The sequence below is a fragment of the Oryzias melastigma genome, linkage group LG15 (genome assembly GCF_002922805.2).
Source record: "Oryzias melastigma strain HK-1 linkage group LG15, ASM292280v2, whole genome shotgun sequence".
Classification (NCBI taxonomy): Eukaryota; Metazoa; Chordata; class Actinopteri; order Beloniformes; family Adrianichthyidae; genus Oryzias; species Oryzias melastigma.
In genome coordinates, this window is record NC_050526.1 from 13,602,036 (window position 1) to 13,618,106 (window position 16,071).

Below are 16,071 nucleotides of genomic sequence, written 5' to 3' on the forward strand. Positions count from 1 at the left end.
AAGTTTAATTCTTTAAGTTGTTTTATGTTACTGATTTTTTTTGCCTATGGTTTTAATTTACAGACTTGTTATAGTGTGTCATTCATTTAGAAAGAACTACGACTGAATGACAGAAACCAAAGAGTGGGCGTTACTAAAGGGCATGAACCGTCTCTGTTTGAGAGCTTACGAGCAGTGGAGGTCATTTATGTAACCAAAATAATGAAACATTCATAATTTAGACCTTTTAAAGTGTGAAAAAGACAGAGCTCTTCCAGGCAGAAGGCAGGGGTACATGGAAAACCATTTACTGTGAGAAGGCTGCAGAGATTGCCTGACATCCTTTTAAGCCACTTATGAAAACTCATTTGTAAAGAATTACTTTGAATGTCACATCATCCATTTTTATATAGGAGCTTTAGTTCAGGCCAACTCACTGCAGGCAAGAAACGTTAAGTTGCTCTATAAAAACACATCTGAGGAAAAATATGTGATATTCCGCCTACTTTACAACACAAGTGTCATGTTTGGGTGACATTGTTGCATTCTGAAATAAGAAGGAAAGATTGGATTTTTACGAACCTCATCTATCGTCTGAAGCTACGTCTCTCACCAAATACTCTGTCTTATATTGACTTGGAAATAGAGTATAGGGAGAATCCCACCAGCCGGCCTCATCATCGATTCCATGTCAGACTATGAACATAACTTATTATGGGGATGTAATGGTTTCTTCTAAACTTCACCATGGAAACAGCAATGATTTCTGAAAGAGATCCGCTATATTTGAACCCTGTTATGGATAAAAACATCCACGGGCTATCCAAGAGCCTATCAACCGTTTTGATGCAAAGGAAACTAGGATTAACACATTTCTGATGTGAGAGTGGAATGCAACATTGTTTCCAGACAGTTACAATATGATGCTTTCACGACCCCAGAAATATGTAAATCCAGCCCACTTTTCTTCTTCCAACACAATCTCCAACTGGGGCATGAAATTTAGTTATCTTACAGGCCCAGTTATAGACGAGAACCATTTTGGATGGAAAAAAAAACAAAACAAAATATTGGACAAAGACAGAAATGTGAAAATATGCATGACCGAGAAACATAATATTAAGAGCTTATTTGAAACTTTAAGTTAAGATGATAACTTAACGGCTGTAATCTCTGTAGGTTTAATAATTGGAAATTATGACTCCTGGTTCAGGTTTTTTTTAGGATTTTCCTTTAATTAAAGAAATTTTTATTTTGAAAAGGAGTAGAGCCAGAATTTTACACCAAGTTGGTGATTTTCAACATCTTAAAGCTTAAAGAAATCCTCTTGGCTAGATTGTACAAATATCTGATTGGTCGACTGTCATTGGGTAATACAAACAAATCAATGAAGTGATCTGCCTGGTGGGTTAATTTTTCAGGAGCCTAAAGGTCACACTTGCATTTGTTCAAATAAAAAAGCCTGCATTTTACAACTTTAGGTACATAAAATAATCTCTAAACCTGCATCATCCCTCCACTCAAGAATAAATAAATGTGTAAATGAGCCTGAAAACAAAAAAAAATCCTGGTAAAGATGCTGCTGGTACCAGTCAGAGACAATCATCTACCAGTCAGGAAACATCCCAGTGAGAACTAACACCATCCACACCTCCCAGATGGGGGAAAAAGACTAAACTAAGGCAGCACAGACAAAATGACCATAAATGACAATTAAAAAAGGTCTTAAACTGCAGCGGTTAGGACTGCAGGCTCTCCCACGTCCCAGTAGACTTGCATAATAAAAGGCAGTTAATGAAAATCCGGCTCACAGGTGCAGCAAGCCCTTCCAGCGAACAGCAGATGACGGTAATCCAGATGACAGTTCTTTGCTCAAACTGCACTCTGAAGTGTGTATAAGGCTTTCTCTGGCTGATCCTCGCTCAGGAAGGATGGAAATGTACAGAGAACATATATTTATTTTGTGGCTTGATTAACTATAATATTTCATTAATTTTAGATAGTGCTGTTTCTTTAGGGTTTTTAACTAAAAATTAAACATTTATCATAGACTTTCTATTCATGTACATGTATTATCTTTTAAATTCAGTTTGAGTTATTTAGAGAATTTAAAGCTTGTAAATATGTAACAATAGTGAGACCTTTGATGAGTTTAGATGAATTTGTTCTACGCTTTAAAGACGAAAAATCGATGAAGCCCCACTCCAATAAAAATAGGGTTTCTGGTGTTTATAACATGTTCTTGTAGCATTTTTCTGATGATGGAGGACATTATATATATAGAAAATTAGTCTAAAAAAAGGCATTTCTGAATATTTCTTTATTCAAATTGTTCTGAATCCGCAGTGAAGGAAATAAAAAACATTTGAAAAAGAGTTTTTTTTGTGATGTAAAAAATATGTGGGGATGGCCTCACGCAGCACGCTCTGCTCCGCAAGTCCCGCCCACAACTCTGAAGCAAATTTCATATGAACTACTGCCACTCTGCAGAAACTATGTCCCAGATAACAAGTTTTTTAATATGATACAAATCCAAAAAATCCAAAATATTTTTTTTAATGATACCGAGATATCTTAAAAAATGTTTTCTGCAACAGCAGCCTAAAGAGGCCAGAATTTCCTGTCAGCTGCTGAGAAAAGTTATCTGACAAATACAGGGGTAATGAGATGGATGGAAGGCTGGTTGAAGGAGCACTACCATGTATTTGACCTATTGATTATGTGTGAAATACTATCCACCCAGTATGACTGTGAGGTGTGTAGCAGCGGAGGGGCGCCCAGTCTGCCTACCACGCTCCGGCTGGGAATTATGGATCAATAACGTGCCTGCCGGCTCTTTTCCTCTCCCTGCAGAGATTCTGCTCAGCTAAGGCCAAAACGGTTGTCATGAGGGGAAACGTACCGTGATCTCAAAATACTAATTTCGAAGGAAAATCCAGGAGAATGCTCTCCTGCTCACTATCAGGTGCTGGTTTGTGGCATTGAGATCAACAAGCCTGGGGCGCAATCTTCCAGCAGTTAGAGAGCCCAGACAAAACACGCTCACAAAATGTCACAGGTTTGAATCCAGTCCTTGACATTTTTTGAATGTCATATGCTGTGTGTATTCTCAGCTATTATATTGTCAAACCCTTTGCGTTTGACAACGTAAGCTGACATTTAATACAACACAATAATGATAAACCTTCTGTTGTTGTGGCACTTCATTTGAATAATTCAGTGTAAATAAACTAGTTTTGCATCGTTCTTAGAGCTCAGACCTTGAGCTAATGGAAACACAAAACGAATCCTAAAGTATAAACAGGAATGTAAATACAGAATTTTTTTCCGACTGAAAGTAGTTTTCCAGCAGAAAATGACCAAATAACAGCTGACCTTGTTTAAAAGATAAAATGGTTTGCTGAAATAAAGCTAAAAGAAAACAAATGAGCAGATTCACAGGTACAGAACCGGAATGAGGTAAAGAACAAAGTTTTTAACGTGTTCTTGTGGCATTTTTCTGGTGATGGATGACATACACTCACTGGTCACTTTATTAGACACACCTGTCCAACTGCCCGTTAATGCTAATTTCTAATCTGCCAATCACATGGCAGCAACTCAACGCATTTAGGAATGTAGACAAGGGTTGTGTCAGAATTCCCCCCCTAACCCCTAACTACTACAAAAGTATATAGTGCGGGACTATATAGTGGCCTGGATTTAAAAGGTCATTCGGACACAATACTTTTCTTTTGTTTTTCTAAACACCGGATACGATGTCACCGATTTCACGAAGTGAAATAAATACAAACATTTCACGACATTTATTTATGACTCCAGTGTGTTCTGATGGTGAAAATATAGATGGTTTATTCAAATATTACATTTAAACAAGTTTTTTGTTCGAATTTGTTCGACCGCAATGCATTGTGATCTACGTTCGCTAACCTGGCGGGCATCGATGGACGCTAGTTTTTCTGGGAAATTTTAAGTGCCCTCGATTTTGGAATTAGTAGATTTGCACAGCAATAGGAAATGGCGAACGCACTATATAGTGCACTATATAGTGACTGGGGGGAATTCGGACACAATAATAGTCAAGACAATCTTCTACAGTCCCAACTGAGCATCAGAATGGAGAAGACAGTTGATTTAAGGGACTTTGAACGCGGCATAGTTGTTGGTGCTAGACGGGCTGGTCTGACACCTGGTTCACACCACATGCAGAAGCGCTGCAAAGCTGTGTGCAGCCGGAGTGGGCGCGGTATCCGCTTAACCTCCAGTTCACACCAGACACGTATTCTTCTGCGACGGTCGGCAGGCATTTCTGCTCAGTTGCGGTTATTTAAAGCTTTTTTTTTGCCATCAGACACCCAAAACCACACCCCACTACGTTGATCTGTGTGTGTCTCACTGTCTGTGTCTGTGTTTTGTGTGTTTATTGTTATCTCTACAGTCTGTTTAGATACAAAAATATGGTTGCATTTGTCAATTACTGTATTTTATTTTGAAAATGTGGTTATATATGAAAATTGACCAGATTTTCTCGTGTTTCTTGGGGTCACTTGCTGCCAAAATTGACGCGGATCACAAAAAAATAGACCAGATGCAAAACCGATTGCTGCACAGCGCGAGCCGTCTGCGGAGGACCACAGCGCTTCGCGTCTGGTGTGAACTATGCCTTAGGTTAACAAAGGCGCCGAATGGAATCTTTTATAATTGATTCAATGAACACCAAAAATTGCTGTAACATTAATGCTATGATCTTCATTTGAAATACAACTATTATGACTTGTGAAGTCATTTTTAAAAAGACAGCAGGAGAAAATAAAATAGTGTGTTAAGTTTGAGCAACATGAATTTGAGCCCTCAAGCTTAAAAAAGGAATTATTTGTAACCAGATCAATTCAAATGGATGAAAAACAAGATTCAGGCTGAAGTTTTAACCAGGAGAAGTCCAATTATCTAAAACAAGTGAAAGCACACATCACAGCTTTGATGGCTGAAGGGACCAGATAAAAGTACTGATTCGGATCTGTTTCCCCACATGACAGCTTCAGTTTTCAGAGGACATCTTTGATGCTCGTCTCTTTCTTTAAGAGTTTTTGATGCTTCTGGGAGCTGCTATGTTTTCATGCTTTGTTCTGCCTCGAGAATGCATCGCTGTTCTTTGCCGACTAAGAAGCCTCTTGCAGCCATCTTTCCTTCAAACTTCAAAACCACAGAAATGAATTTAGCCTAATGGCCTCCTTCACTAACCATCCATCAGATCTGAGCTTCAGTACAGTCCCACTTTAGATTTTTGAATGTGAAGATGCAAATGCTGTTGCTTTCACAGGAAAGTTTCGCTTCATTTACAGGAAACACTAAAAAAACAAGACATACGGGTCTTGTATTTACAATATTTTATGGAAAAGTCCAAAACTTTAAATTTTAATAATAACCTAAGTCAAAAGTAGTTCTATATTCCTGCTTTGTGACAGAAAATTAAATCTGAAATTTGATTTGCCATTTCTACATTAGTGTGCTGTTCATAGAGGTTACCTGTAGTCTGCTCACATGGCTTTTAAAAGCCACTAATGGTGCATTAAGACCCAGATGGGGTAGTAAGTCATCAAAATATAGCGAGACTCAAATATAGTCTGGCAGAACCCAATAACTGGGGCGAGTTTAAAATTACTTTACCTACAATTATCACAACATCAATCTGGAAAGGTTATTACATTCTCCAACATTACAGACTAATTTACATATCTGACACATTAGGCAGACATTTAAATACAGTCTGACAAGTTAATATATTGCCTGGGGTTTGTAGACTGGAAGCTAAGGGAAAGTTCTTCATGTCTTACCAAGATCCAGCAGGTCCACAGTCGGCTCTGTGATCTTCCCGGCATTGGCTCTGCTCTCCGAATGCTGAGGAAGATAAAGACAGTCGTTTTAAAGTTGTAGAAGAGTAAGAAAGAAGCACCACTGTCATCTGTATCATGTAAAATGCCTCAAATAGCTTCAGGGAAGCTCATGCGAGTTGTAAGGTCTCGTTCTCGTACTGTCAGAGGGTAGAATATGTGCAAAAAGGTTCACAGTTTTTAATCGAACTGGTCACCGGTGTCTTAAATCTGCCTGAAAATGTTTTGAAATCTCTTTCTTTAAGTCATTTGAGACAAAGTGAGGGGTTGTTGAAGTGTGAAAGTAATGTGTGACTCACAGGAGGCAAAAATGAAAATCTGACATTCAAGCTACTCTTTGGGTTCATTTCTCATCTACTGCAATCATCCATAAATAATAGCAACATATAAGAGCAGCTAAGTTTCTCACTTAGAACAAGACCAAACCCAACTGGGTAAACCTAAGACCCACTCCAATGAAAATTGAGTTTCTGTTTTTTTAACGTGTTACTGTGGTATTTCTCCAATGATGGAGGGCATGAATCAAGAAAATTAAGCTTGAAATTACATGTCTGAGCATTTATTTTTTCCGATGAATCAGATGCAGACAAAAAAATACAATTGGAAAAAAAAGGCTGTAGTTATAATGTAACTGTTATGAACGTACAATCGGTGGGGCCCAAGCTCCCTGCTCCGCTAGATTCCAATGCATCTACTTGCAGACAAATATATCAATTAACGTCTTTATTTTCCTCGTCTGACCAGCTATCTGGCCCACAACTCAACGGCTGCAAAGTTACAACATTGCTCGCCATTTCTGTTGCACCCCAAATGTTAGGTTGGGGTTGTTAGGGGCTGTAAGCTAGTGGGAGAGCATGTAAACAGAGGAATGTCGGGAAGCAGGGACGGTCTTACTCTGCGCCAACACTCCCACCCACAACTTAAAGGCAAACTAAAGACTGCCGCTCTGCAGAAACTATGTTCTCGTAAATGGCACGGAATCTGGATTTTGGCTAAAAACGGCATAATCATAATTAAAAGACCACTAGGAACGCTTTGACAATAAACCAAAAGATGATTAAAGAGAGACTTTAACATGAAATGTGGGAACAATTCACCAGTTTGTTCCTATGTTCCTATTCAACTGCTTTTATTAAAATATGGGGTTTGTATCAATAAAAGGGTAAGGATGAAGCTAAACTATTTAATTAGGTCTGATTGTTTTGATTTAGGATTAAAAAAATCTGATCCAGCTCTGTTTTTCTGCTTGATGTCTGCTTGAAATTGGCTGACAAGAAGGTTTTCTGGGAAAACGATGAAAATGCAAACAGAACATAAATGGGATGTTTACTGGGGGTAAAAAAAGAGGGCAATAAAGGGCTTTCAGAGTCTATAGGTTTGAGGTCAGCAACAGAGACTGTGAGTCGGGAAGAAAGATGAGGCAGTGGTTGAGAGTGGGTGGGTGTAAAAGGGCGAATGTGTGGGTTCTGAACAGTTGGCGGCAAACCCAATTTCCTAGCCAACAGAAGTTTAATGGACCACATTACTTTCAATGTTGTTTCAATTCAAGGCAATGAAAACAATTACCGTGTTCCAACCTAATCAAGAACGCGCTGGCAGAGACGTGATGAATGACGCCGCGGCAGCAAAGCTTAAACGAAGGCGGACTGAACAGCATCGGCTAGGACAGCTTGTTCTACAGGAGATATTTGGTTTGTGCAGCAGCCTCAGTCAACAAAGCTTCAAACTAAAATCGATAGAAAAATGGTGACAGACCAAAGATGATCTGGGTGTAGACTCAGAAAATATATGAAACAAAAACAAAGAAATTAACCATCTTTACAGAAAATAAAAGCAGGATAGTCTTTTTTTTTTTTTAAGTAAAATGTATGGACTCTCTAGATAACATTGTGCATATATGTGTGTCATCTTTTCTAGGGGCTTTTCCATCACCATAAATATTTTACATGCTGGCTGAGACATTTACATGAAGCTCTTATTTTTCATTTATTTATTATATTGTGCTTCTCTGGCAGTTAGATGGTGTAACTCTGAGCTGAGATGTTTGCTCATGGAACGGGTGGCAGCTTACTTCCATTTTGGAAAACTTAATTCACTTTTTAGCAATATTTGTACAACTTTATCCAAATTGGCATGCACCAATAGTAACTTCCCAAAGATTATTGCTGATGAATGGCATTTTCATAGAACACACCTGAATCCTCTGAAGCAGCAAACAGAAAAACATCTTTATAGAGCTCTGTGGGATAATAATAATTAAGGAACGGCTACAATAATTAGCAGCACCTGGATAGTCAATTACTCATAACACTGCAAAAGCAGTGGTTTTGTTTAGTTTAAATTCTTTTTGTGAATGATTGCTAAAACAATGGCACTACTGCTAATTAATCAAGAGAGGCAAGATTCAGATTTCCTCCTGGAACCTCCCTTGAGAATATAAATAAATGAAAGCCAGATCAGTTAACCACATGGGTCATTAAGTGGCTCATGTGGCTCCAACTCATTTCAATGCAAAATGACCACATTTAACACGGCATGCAAGGCCTCCCCAGTCACTCATTTTAGGAAAATAAGCCACTGTAAAACTTAACGAGTCATGTGATCACTAGGTCCTCTCATCAACTGTGTATGAGAAATGGACTGACTGTGATCTCACCTATAGAAAATGGCTTAATTGAGTCAATTGTCTCACCAATTCTTCTCGATAAGGACACTGCCATGTTGGAGCCAAATGTTGTCAGTTAGTTAGTTAGTTAGTCCTTTATTTCAAACATACAGATTACATGGTAAAAAAAGCAAAACAAGAAAACAAAATTTTATATACATTTATAAATAAAAGATATTACACCTCAATTGCGTAGTTCGAAATGGAGTAGGAAGAAGTTTAAAAACTCAATGATTAGTAGGAGCTGGTCTGAATCAACGTTCCAATACAATCAGTAGTGAGTTTATTGGAAGTCCACACCCCCTACCACAGAAAGCAGGAGAATCTGTCAAACTTTTCAAACATTCGAGGTAGGAGCCAGAGAGTATCTAATGCTTTTATTGATTTGTTCATAAGTTGTAATAAAGAAAAAATATATAACGAAAACAAAAAGGATTATGATGAACAAAACGGGTAGAAGACTGCTTATTCTGACAAATACAAATAACAGGGTAATAGCTGTTTATTTCTCAATAGTCTATGGGATTTTGGCTTCTTGGAGCCATCGGGCACTTCCTGTTTGAAAGACCAGGGGGAGGAGTCACTAAGTCCAGTTATCTTATACAGTCAATGGTTCATTTATCTGTACGGGTAAAGCCAACAATACAGTTGCAGAGTTTAGAGGGAAACCCAAAGTTCCTCTGCTAGCCTATGGTGGAGAGCATGTGTTTGTAAGCATGTAAACAAGTCATTTTACTGGATTTTACCTCATGTATAGAGGCGCTCCAGAGGAGGGTTTGGTGCACAAACAGGACCGATCGACTGCTCTGTGACAGCAAAACCGTTCAAGTCTAACCCTTCCTCCAGGTCCATGCAGCCAAGAATAAAACAACGACCATACAGATTTAGAAAATTATGAGCTAACGGTCACCTAAAAATGTATCAATAAAAATAAAAGCAAAACAAAAGCAGAAGATCATCTCGCTCTTTGCAGCAGCTTTGTTTATAGCAGAACTCGCTACTTCTTTTATGGTTGTTTACAGTATTTTAGATACTTCAGCGCTTATCACAATGGGCCCATGTACACAGTTCTATTCTAATCCAACCGTTGATCCAATCAAGGACATTTTGAATATGTAAATGCAACTACTGCTTCTTTTTTCTTTCTCTTGTTTTATGATGCAACTACAGTACATCTTTGCCTTTTTTTTGTCTTTGCAGCCAGTGTTTCTGGAAACTCTTAAGTTTGTTCATGTTGCTTTAATTGTACAAGCATAAACTAAATGTAATATCTATATACAACCATCTACACATCTACAATCTTAGACACAGTTTTCTACAGATACACAATTCCTAGTGTTGTGTTAACACACACTTGAGTTGACTTCACTGCTTCAAGAGGGCCATTTACTTTTTGCTTAAAACATTTAATTCACTTAATGACTTAACATGCATTTAAAAAAGGAACAATCTGGCTTTACGTAACCAGCATTTGGAGTCCAACAGCTAAAACAATAATTTTGCTTTCAATCTTTTACTAGAAAGCTCGTTCACGACCCACTGAGACCAGCTCAGCTCTCCACTCTTCCTTTTAACATGTGCAAGAGGCAGATGAAACAACAAACCCTTAGAGCAGTAGTGGCAGAGCAAGAAAATGGAAAAAAAAAAAAAAAAAACGGAATCAGGCAGCTCTAAAAGAGAGGGAAGAGAACAAATAGTGTGGAAAGATACAAATGTGGGATGAAGGGTGAAAATTGGTTAGCAGAAAAAGAGATTGGGTGAGAAGGAAAACGGAACAACAAACTGCAGAGCCAGGAAGGATTGTGAAAAAGGACAGACAGGAGAAGGAGAGATAATAAACATGCTGGTGGCAAAGAAGAAAGAAAAACAAAGCAACAAAATGCACCAAATAGGAAAGTTGCATACTAACAAGTAGCAATAAAACCTGCAATTAAAAAAAATCTGAAGAGCTTCCAACTAAGTAAAATCATATTTACCGTATTTTCCGGACTATAAGTCGCGTTTTTTTTCATTGATTGAATGTCCCTGCGACTTATACTCCAGTGCAACTTATATACGAATTTTTAATGATGAGATATGGACCGTAAGTCTAGAGTGCCCTCTTATGGTGATCTATGCAATTACTTTATTTACTTTAGTTATTCAGACGTGACACAGAGAACGAAGAATTTAAGGGATTTAGTGATATGGAGTGAGATTGTGTGCAATTAATTACAGTAAAGATACAAAGTTGATGAGTTCTTGAGGCTATAGTTAAATAAAACTGTTATGTTATATAAATGCTACACCTTTTCGTTTTTTTCATGATGCTAATATGTGAATATGTGTTGACACATATTCAGCCTGTTTTCTATTCACTTATGAATGTTATAACTTACCTTCCAGGATGATGTAATGTCGTTTTTTTCAACCAGTTTGTAAAATAAATTACTTGAAAAAAATGCGACTTATACTCCAGTGCGACTTATGTATGGTTTTTTCTTCTTCATTATGCATTTTTTGGCCCCTGCGACTTATACTCCGGTGCGACTTATAGTCCGAAAAATACGGTAATTGAATTTTAAGAGGGTTAAGCAGCGTTGACACTGCGATTTGGGCATCAGGGTGTTCAGTTTCAATGTGAAGTCAATGTACAGACGCCATTAGAGGTCTTGCGGCATGATTTGAGTGTCGAGAACAGCAAGTCAGTTTTGTAACAGATTGTTTTTAGTGTCACAGACAATTTGAGTGTTTAAAAATATGAACTTTGGCAAAGAAAATGTGTTGTATCAACAAATCAGGCAATCAGCTCTGACATGTGATGTGTTGATGTTTAATGTTTATTAATACAAAGTAAGGTAAATACTAAAATTATAAGAACATAAAAAGTAAAAATGCATGGCAAAATCTACGCTGTACATATTTTATGGTTTTTATGAAGTGAAACTTGGCTTAAAGTCCCACTACAACTATATTCTTTTCTATCTAAGATTGTTTCCAGTGATCTTTTATGTATGATTACGACGTTTTTGGCCAAAATCAAAAAGCCTTTTTTTAAGTCATTTTATACAAAGTGACAGTAGCTCATTAAAAATACAATTTGTGGGCGGGGCTGTTGATACAGTGCAACCCCTCCCCCCTCCCCGTCGCTGGGAACTCTGTTTGCGCGCAAGCTTATAGCCTCAAAATAACGATAGCAGTGCCAAAATAACTACTAGCAATATTAGATCAATCCAGCCGTAATTTGGGGCCAAAATCGAAATTCACTACAGGATGAATGTCCAACATAATCATGTCTCACACATGTAAGTGTTAGCAGGCCGGGGTGTGTGCGTCTGTGTGTATGTGTGTGTGTGGGGGGAGGGGGGGATTTGGCACACACCAAATATAATAGCTGCATCATTAGTATGAGCTTTTTCAAGCATCCAGTTTTCACATTCTCCTGATCCAACGCGATTTGAATTAATAACCTTGAGCTCTCGAATGGGGTCCAGATGGCCCCACCCTCACATTGATGAGCGATTCCTGCCATGAATGAAAAAGGTGGACAGGATTTTATGTCTACCATGGACACCAGTGAGGATAAAAAATAGTTTAAATAAAATAGTTCAGCACGCTGTCTTGTGGGGTCCAGATGACCCCACTTTTAATGTAAACATGCCTAGGATAGCACAAGGGTTACGAAATACTCAGAAACACAGTTTTAATTGTAAATCACTTTATATAGAGAATGTTAAAAACACAAAACATACTATTTTCATTGGACTGGGTCTTTAACCAGTATGAACTCAAATGACTAAAATTTGACTTAAAATAAAACACATTTTAGTGACAAAAAAAATGAAACCAGCAACTAAAAGTAAAACTGATTGTATTTAGAATCAGTTTCTTTAATCAGGCTGGTACATTGTACTGAATGTGGACTGATTTGATTGTGAAACCTAGCACTTGTTTAGTGAACTAATCTGGCTCCAGTTACCTTTGTTTCAAAAGCAGAGGAGATGCCCCTCGGCCTACAGGTAGCTAATGGACTTTAACATCACCAAACATCAATAAACTCTGGCTTAAGTTTCCCTCTACTGTGTGCTAAAAGCTAATGTTTCTCACGGCATGGACAGAGAGAGAACTGTCTCAGCTGATGCTCTTTGGAGTTTTTTAATTGTGAAAAACTAACAATGTTAAAGTAATCAGCTAATGTTCTTCTTTGCTGTAACATGATTTTTAGCAGAAAGATAAAAATTATGATCTTGAATAATTGACTTAACTTGAATTATTTCTTACCATTAGAGTTTAAGCTGATTAACAAATCTCATCTTTTTGGTCTTGTTACACCCTCTAAAGTTTTGATGACTATAAATATTTTCATAAACAAGTTAAACTAAAATAGATGGATTCTATCACGTTTGCTGTAGACACAGAAAGTTTTATTCAGGTTGACTGAAACAAGGACAGACAGGAGGTCATCACAACAGCGATGACTGCAGACGGCTGAAACAAGACTTTGGTTGTTCTGTTATAATCAATGCTCTCATACAATAATTAGCCCCAGAGTGGAGGCACCCTGTTCATTATCTGCAGCTCTTCCACTGAACTTTGACATGGAAGTAGCAAAATAAATCACAATACTGAGATGGATAAAACTAGCAGCCTAACACAAAAAGATAACCACCAGAGACAATACACAGAACAAGAGATACATTTTAAAAACTTCTAAATTGTTCGTCAAACATTTTAGTTTTTGTCACATAGATACAGACAATTTGTTAGAAGTATTTTTTTTCTTTGTATGATTTAATATTGCTAAAATATTAGCTTGGCTTATTAAAAATGCTGCATACCATTTTTTGCTGGGTAAAAGTTGAAAAATAAGCATTTTTTTCTGAAACAGCAGTTTTGGAAAGAGAGTTTCAGCAGGATGAACTATGAGAAGCTCTTTGTCACAGAGCAGATTTTCTTCATATGGATGACAGATGCCTTATTAACACAATAAAACTGCCTCGGGCTGGATGCACAAGTGATGCCAAAGATAGACAGCTGCAGAAGAGTGAGGTGAAACAAAGAGTCAGAGATCTCTGCAGAGACGAAGGGAGGAGAAGGAGGTCAATCAGCAGGGAGGAGAGGCAGAGGAAGGATAAGGAGTCACAAGAGGCACGTCGCTGGTTTTAGCATGCAGGGACAGGGAGCGCTAAGAGGAATCAGGACAGAAAAAGTTAGGTAGAGGATGAAGAAAGGAAAGGCTGATGAAAAATAAATGACAGGGGGATAGACACAGTTTCCTTTCTCTGTCTACAAACATGCTGCACCGTACACGCGTGACTGCATGGTAGGGAGTTTGCATGGAGCGGCTGTAAAGTGTGTGGCAGTTTAAACCGTTCAGAGCGAGCCGCCGCTCAACTCTGCAAACACACAAACGCACACAGAGAGCTATCTAAAGCTGCCACATGCGAGCATCTCTGCTAACGCCACGCATTTTTCTGACAGCCATGGAGACAAACTGCACACACATGAAAAACCGAGAAAGACAAGGAAGCAGCACAGACACACACTGAACTAATGCATGCAAGTGTGCATGAATATACACAAGAAACAAAACAAGTTTAGACAGACCGGCGATCATACACATGTGCAAACACACAATAACACAAATTGGAGAGACAATAATGTAGAAACACAAAATCGTGGGGATTTGAGGAATGTCACAATGTAGTCTGCATCTCAGAGAAAAATACTCACTGAAACACACGAGTTACTGCAGCTGCTGGTATGAAGACACTGACTTCTAAATCTTCAACCAAACAGACTTTCACCCTACAACTAAAACCCTGATTCTCAGTTTTTTTAATTGGCCACAGTTTTATTTTATATTTGACAGAATTGTTCTAATAGAAATGGGCCTGAATCATGTTTAATGACAGGTTGGTGACAGATTCTCTGCTTTAAAACAGCAAATGCTAAGAAATTCAGCAAAGCTCCACACAGAGTCTAAAAAAAGATTTTCTAAGAAGTGTTCTCGGTTTTTTAACCCCGTCTTGGTGCAGTAGAGGACCGTTTAGTATGTCAATTACAATGCTTTTTCTCTTACTTTCTATGCTTGGATAAATGCCTCATTTCTGCTTCATTCAAACAAGCTGAACTTACCTGCTGCCTCTCTGAGCTGCCCGCTGTGATCTCACTGTGCTTTGATTGGAGTATTGATGAACCTTTTGTAATCTACAGGCCATTAAAATGAACAGGTCTTAGAGCTACGTTGCAAATTCCCATTTCATGTGAAAGCTCCTTATTCCTAACATTATGGGTTATATATCCATCTGGGTTCACAACTATTCAAGGTAAGAAAATTGTAATACAAACAAACAACCCACATTTGGGCTAAATTAAAAGAAACTTCTCAGGTGTATACCCAGACTGCAACCCTGGACTCTCACAGCAAGCGTTACAGCTCCAATGCAACGTGGGAGCGGTCTAGCTACAGCAGATGACTCCCATTGGCTAAGACATGGCTGCAGCCACAGGCTCTGCTGCCAACCTCGCGAAACTCTGAACCCACGTAGGTTCATGGGATAACCTCCCATTTATTACAATTTAGGTTCATAGCCCCAACTTCACATAAAGTGCTGCGACTCAGCTCCAGCATCCAGTGAAAATCTGAATCTAACGAATGACAATTAATTGGATGACAATTAATTACCTCCTTCTGAACCCAGAAAAAACTGAGGTCATGATACTGGGTCCTAAACACCTGAGAGATGCTCTCTCAGATCAGATAGTCTCCCTGGATGGTGTAAATGTTGCCTCCAATTCTTCAGTCAGAAACTTAGGGGTTTTATTTGACCAGGATTTATCATTTAAGGCTCACATATCTCAAGCTTGTAAAACTGCATTTTTTCATCTACGTAATATCGCTAAGATTAAAAATATGTTATCTAAAAGTGATGCTGAAAAACTCATCCATGCATTTGTTACGTCTAGACTGGATTACTGTAACTCTTTACTGATAGCATGCCCTAAAAGTTCTTTAAAAAGTCTTCAGCTTGTCCAGAATGCAGCAGCAAGATTGTTAGCAGGAACTAGCAGAAGAGAACACATCACTCCTGTGTTAGCTTCTCTCCACTGGCTCCCAGTTGAATTTAGAGTAAAGTTCAAAATCCTCCTGTTAACATATAAGGCTCTGAATGGTGTGGCCCCATCCTATATTAGAGATCTCATAGTTCCTTACCAGCCAATCAGAACACTTCGCTCACAGAATGCAGGACTGCTTGTAGTTCCTAGAATTTCCAAAAGTACAGTTGGAGGTAGAACCTTCAGCTATCAAGCTCCTGTTCTATGGAATAAGCTCCCAGCTCATGTCAGAGAGGCAGGTACAGTTTCTACCTTCAAAACTAGCCTTAAAACATTCCTATTTGGACAGGCGTTCTGCCAGACTAGCCAGTAATCATAGAATAATTAACATAATGCTCCCATACTGTTCTGAAGTTTGGGGAAATAATTATTATAATCACATACTTCTCCAATATATGCTTGCAATATAAATTATGAAATATGTATATTCTCTACATA

The 16,071-nt window shown here is 38.3% G+C and overlaps 1 protein-coding gene across 5 annotated transcripts in view; it reads right to left on the reverse strand.

The window, feature by feature from the left end:
* The window catches only part of LOC112161512 (stromal membrane-associated protein 1), an 85,534-nt gene that overhangs the window by 22,411 nt on the left and 47,052 nt on the right, over positions 1 to 16,071 (reverse strand). For all 5 annotated transcript variants that reach the window (XM_024296691.2, XM_024296690.2, XM_024296688.2 and 2 more), the window contains one exon: positions 5,814 to 5,877. In XM_024296691.2, coding sequence (XP_024152459.1) covers positions 5,814 to 5,877 — 64 coding nt within the window. The remainder of the gene's footprint in view (positions 1 to 5,813; positions 5,878 to 16,071) is intronic.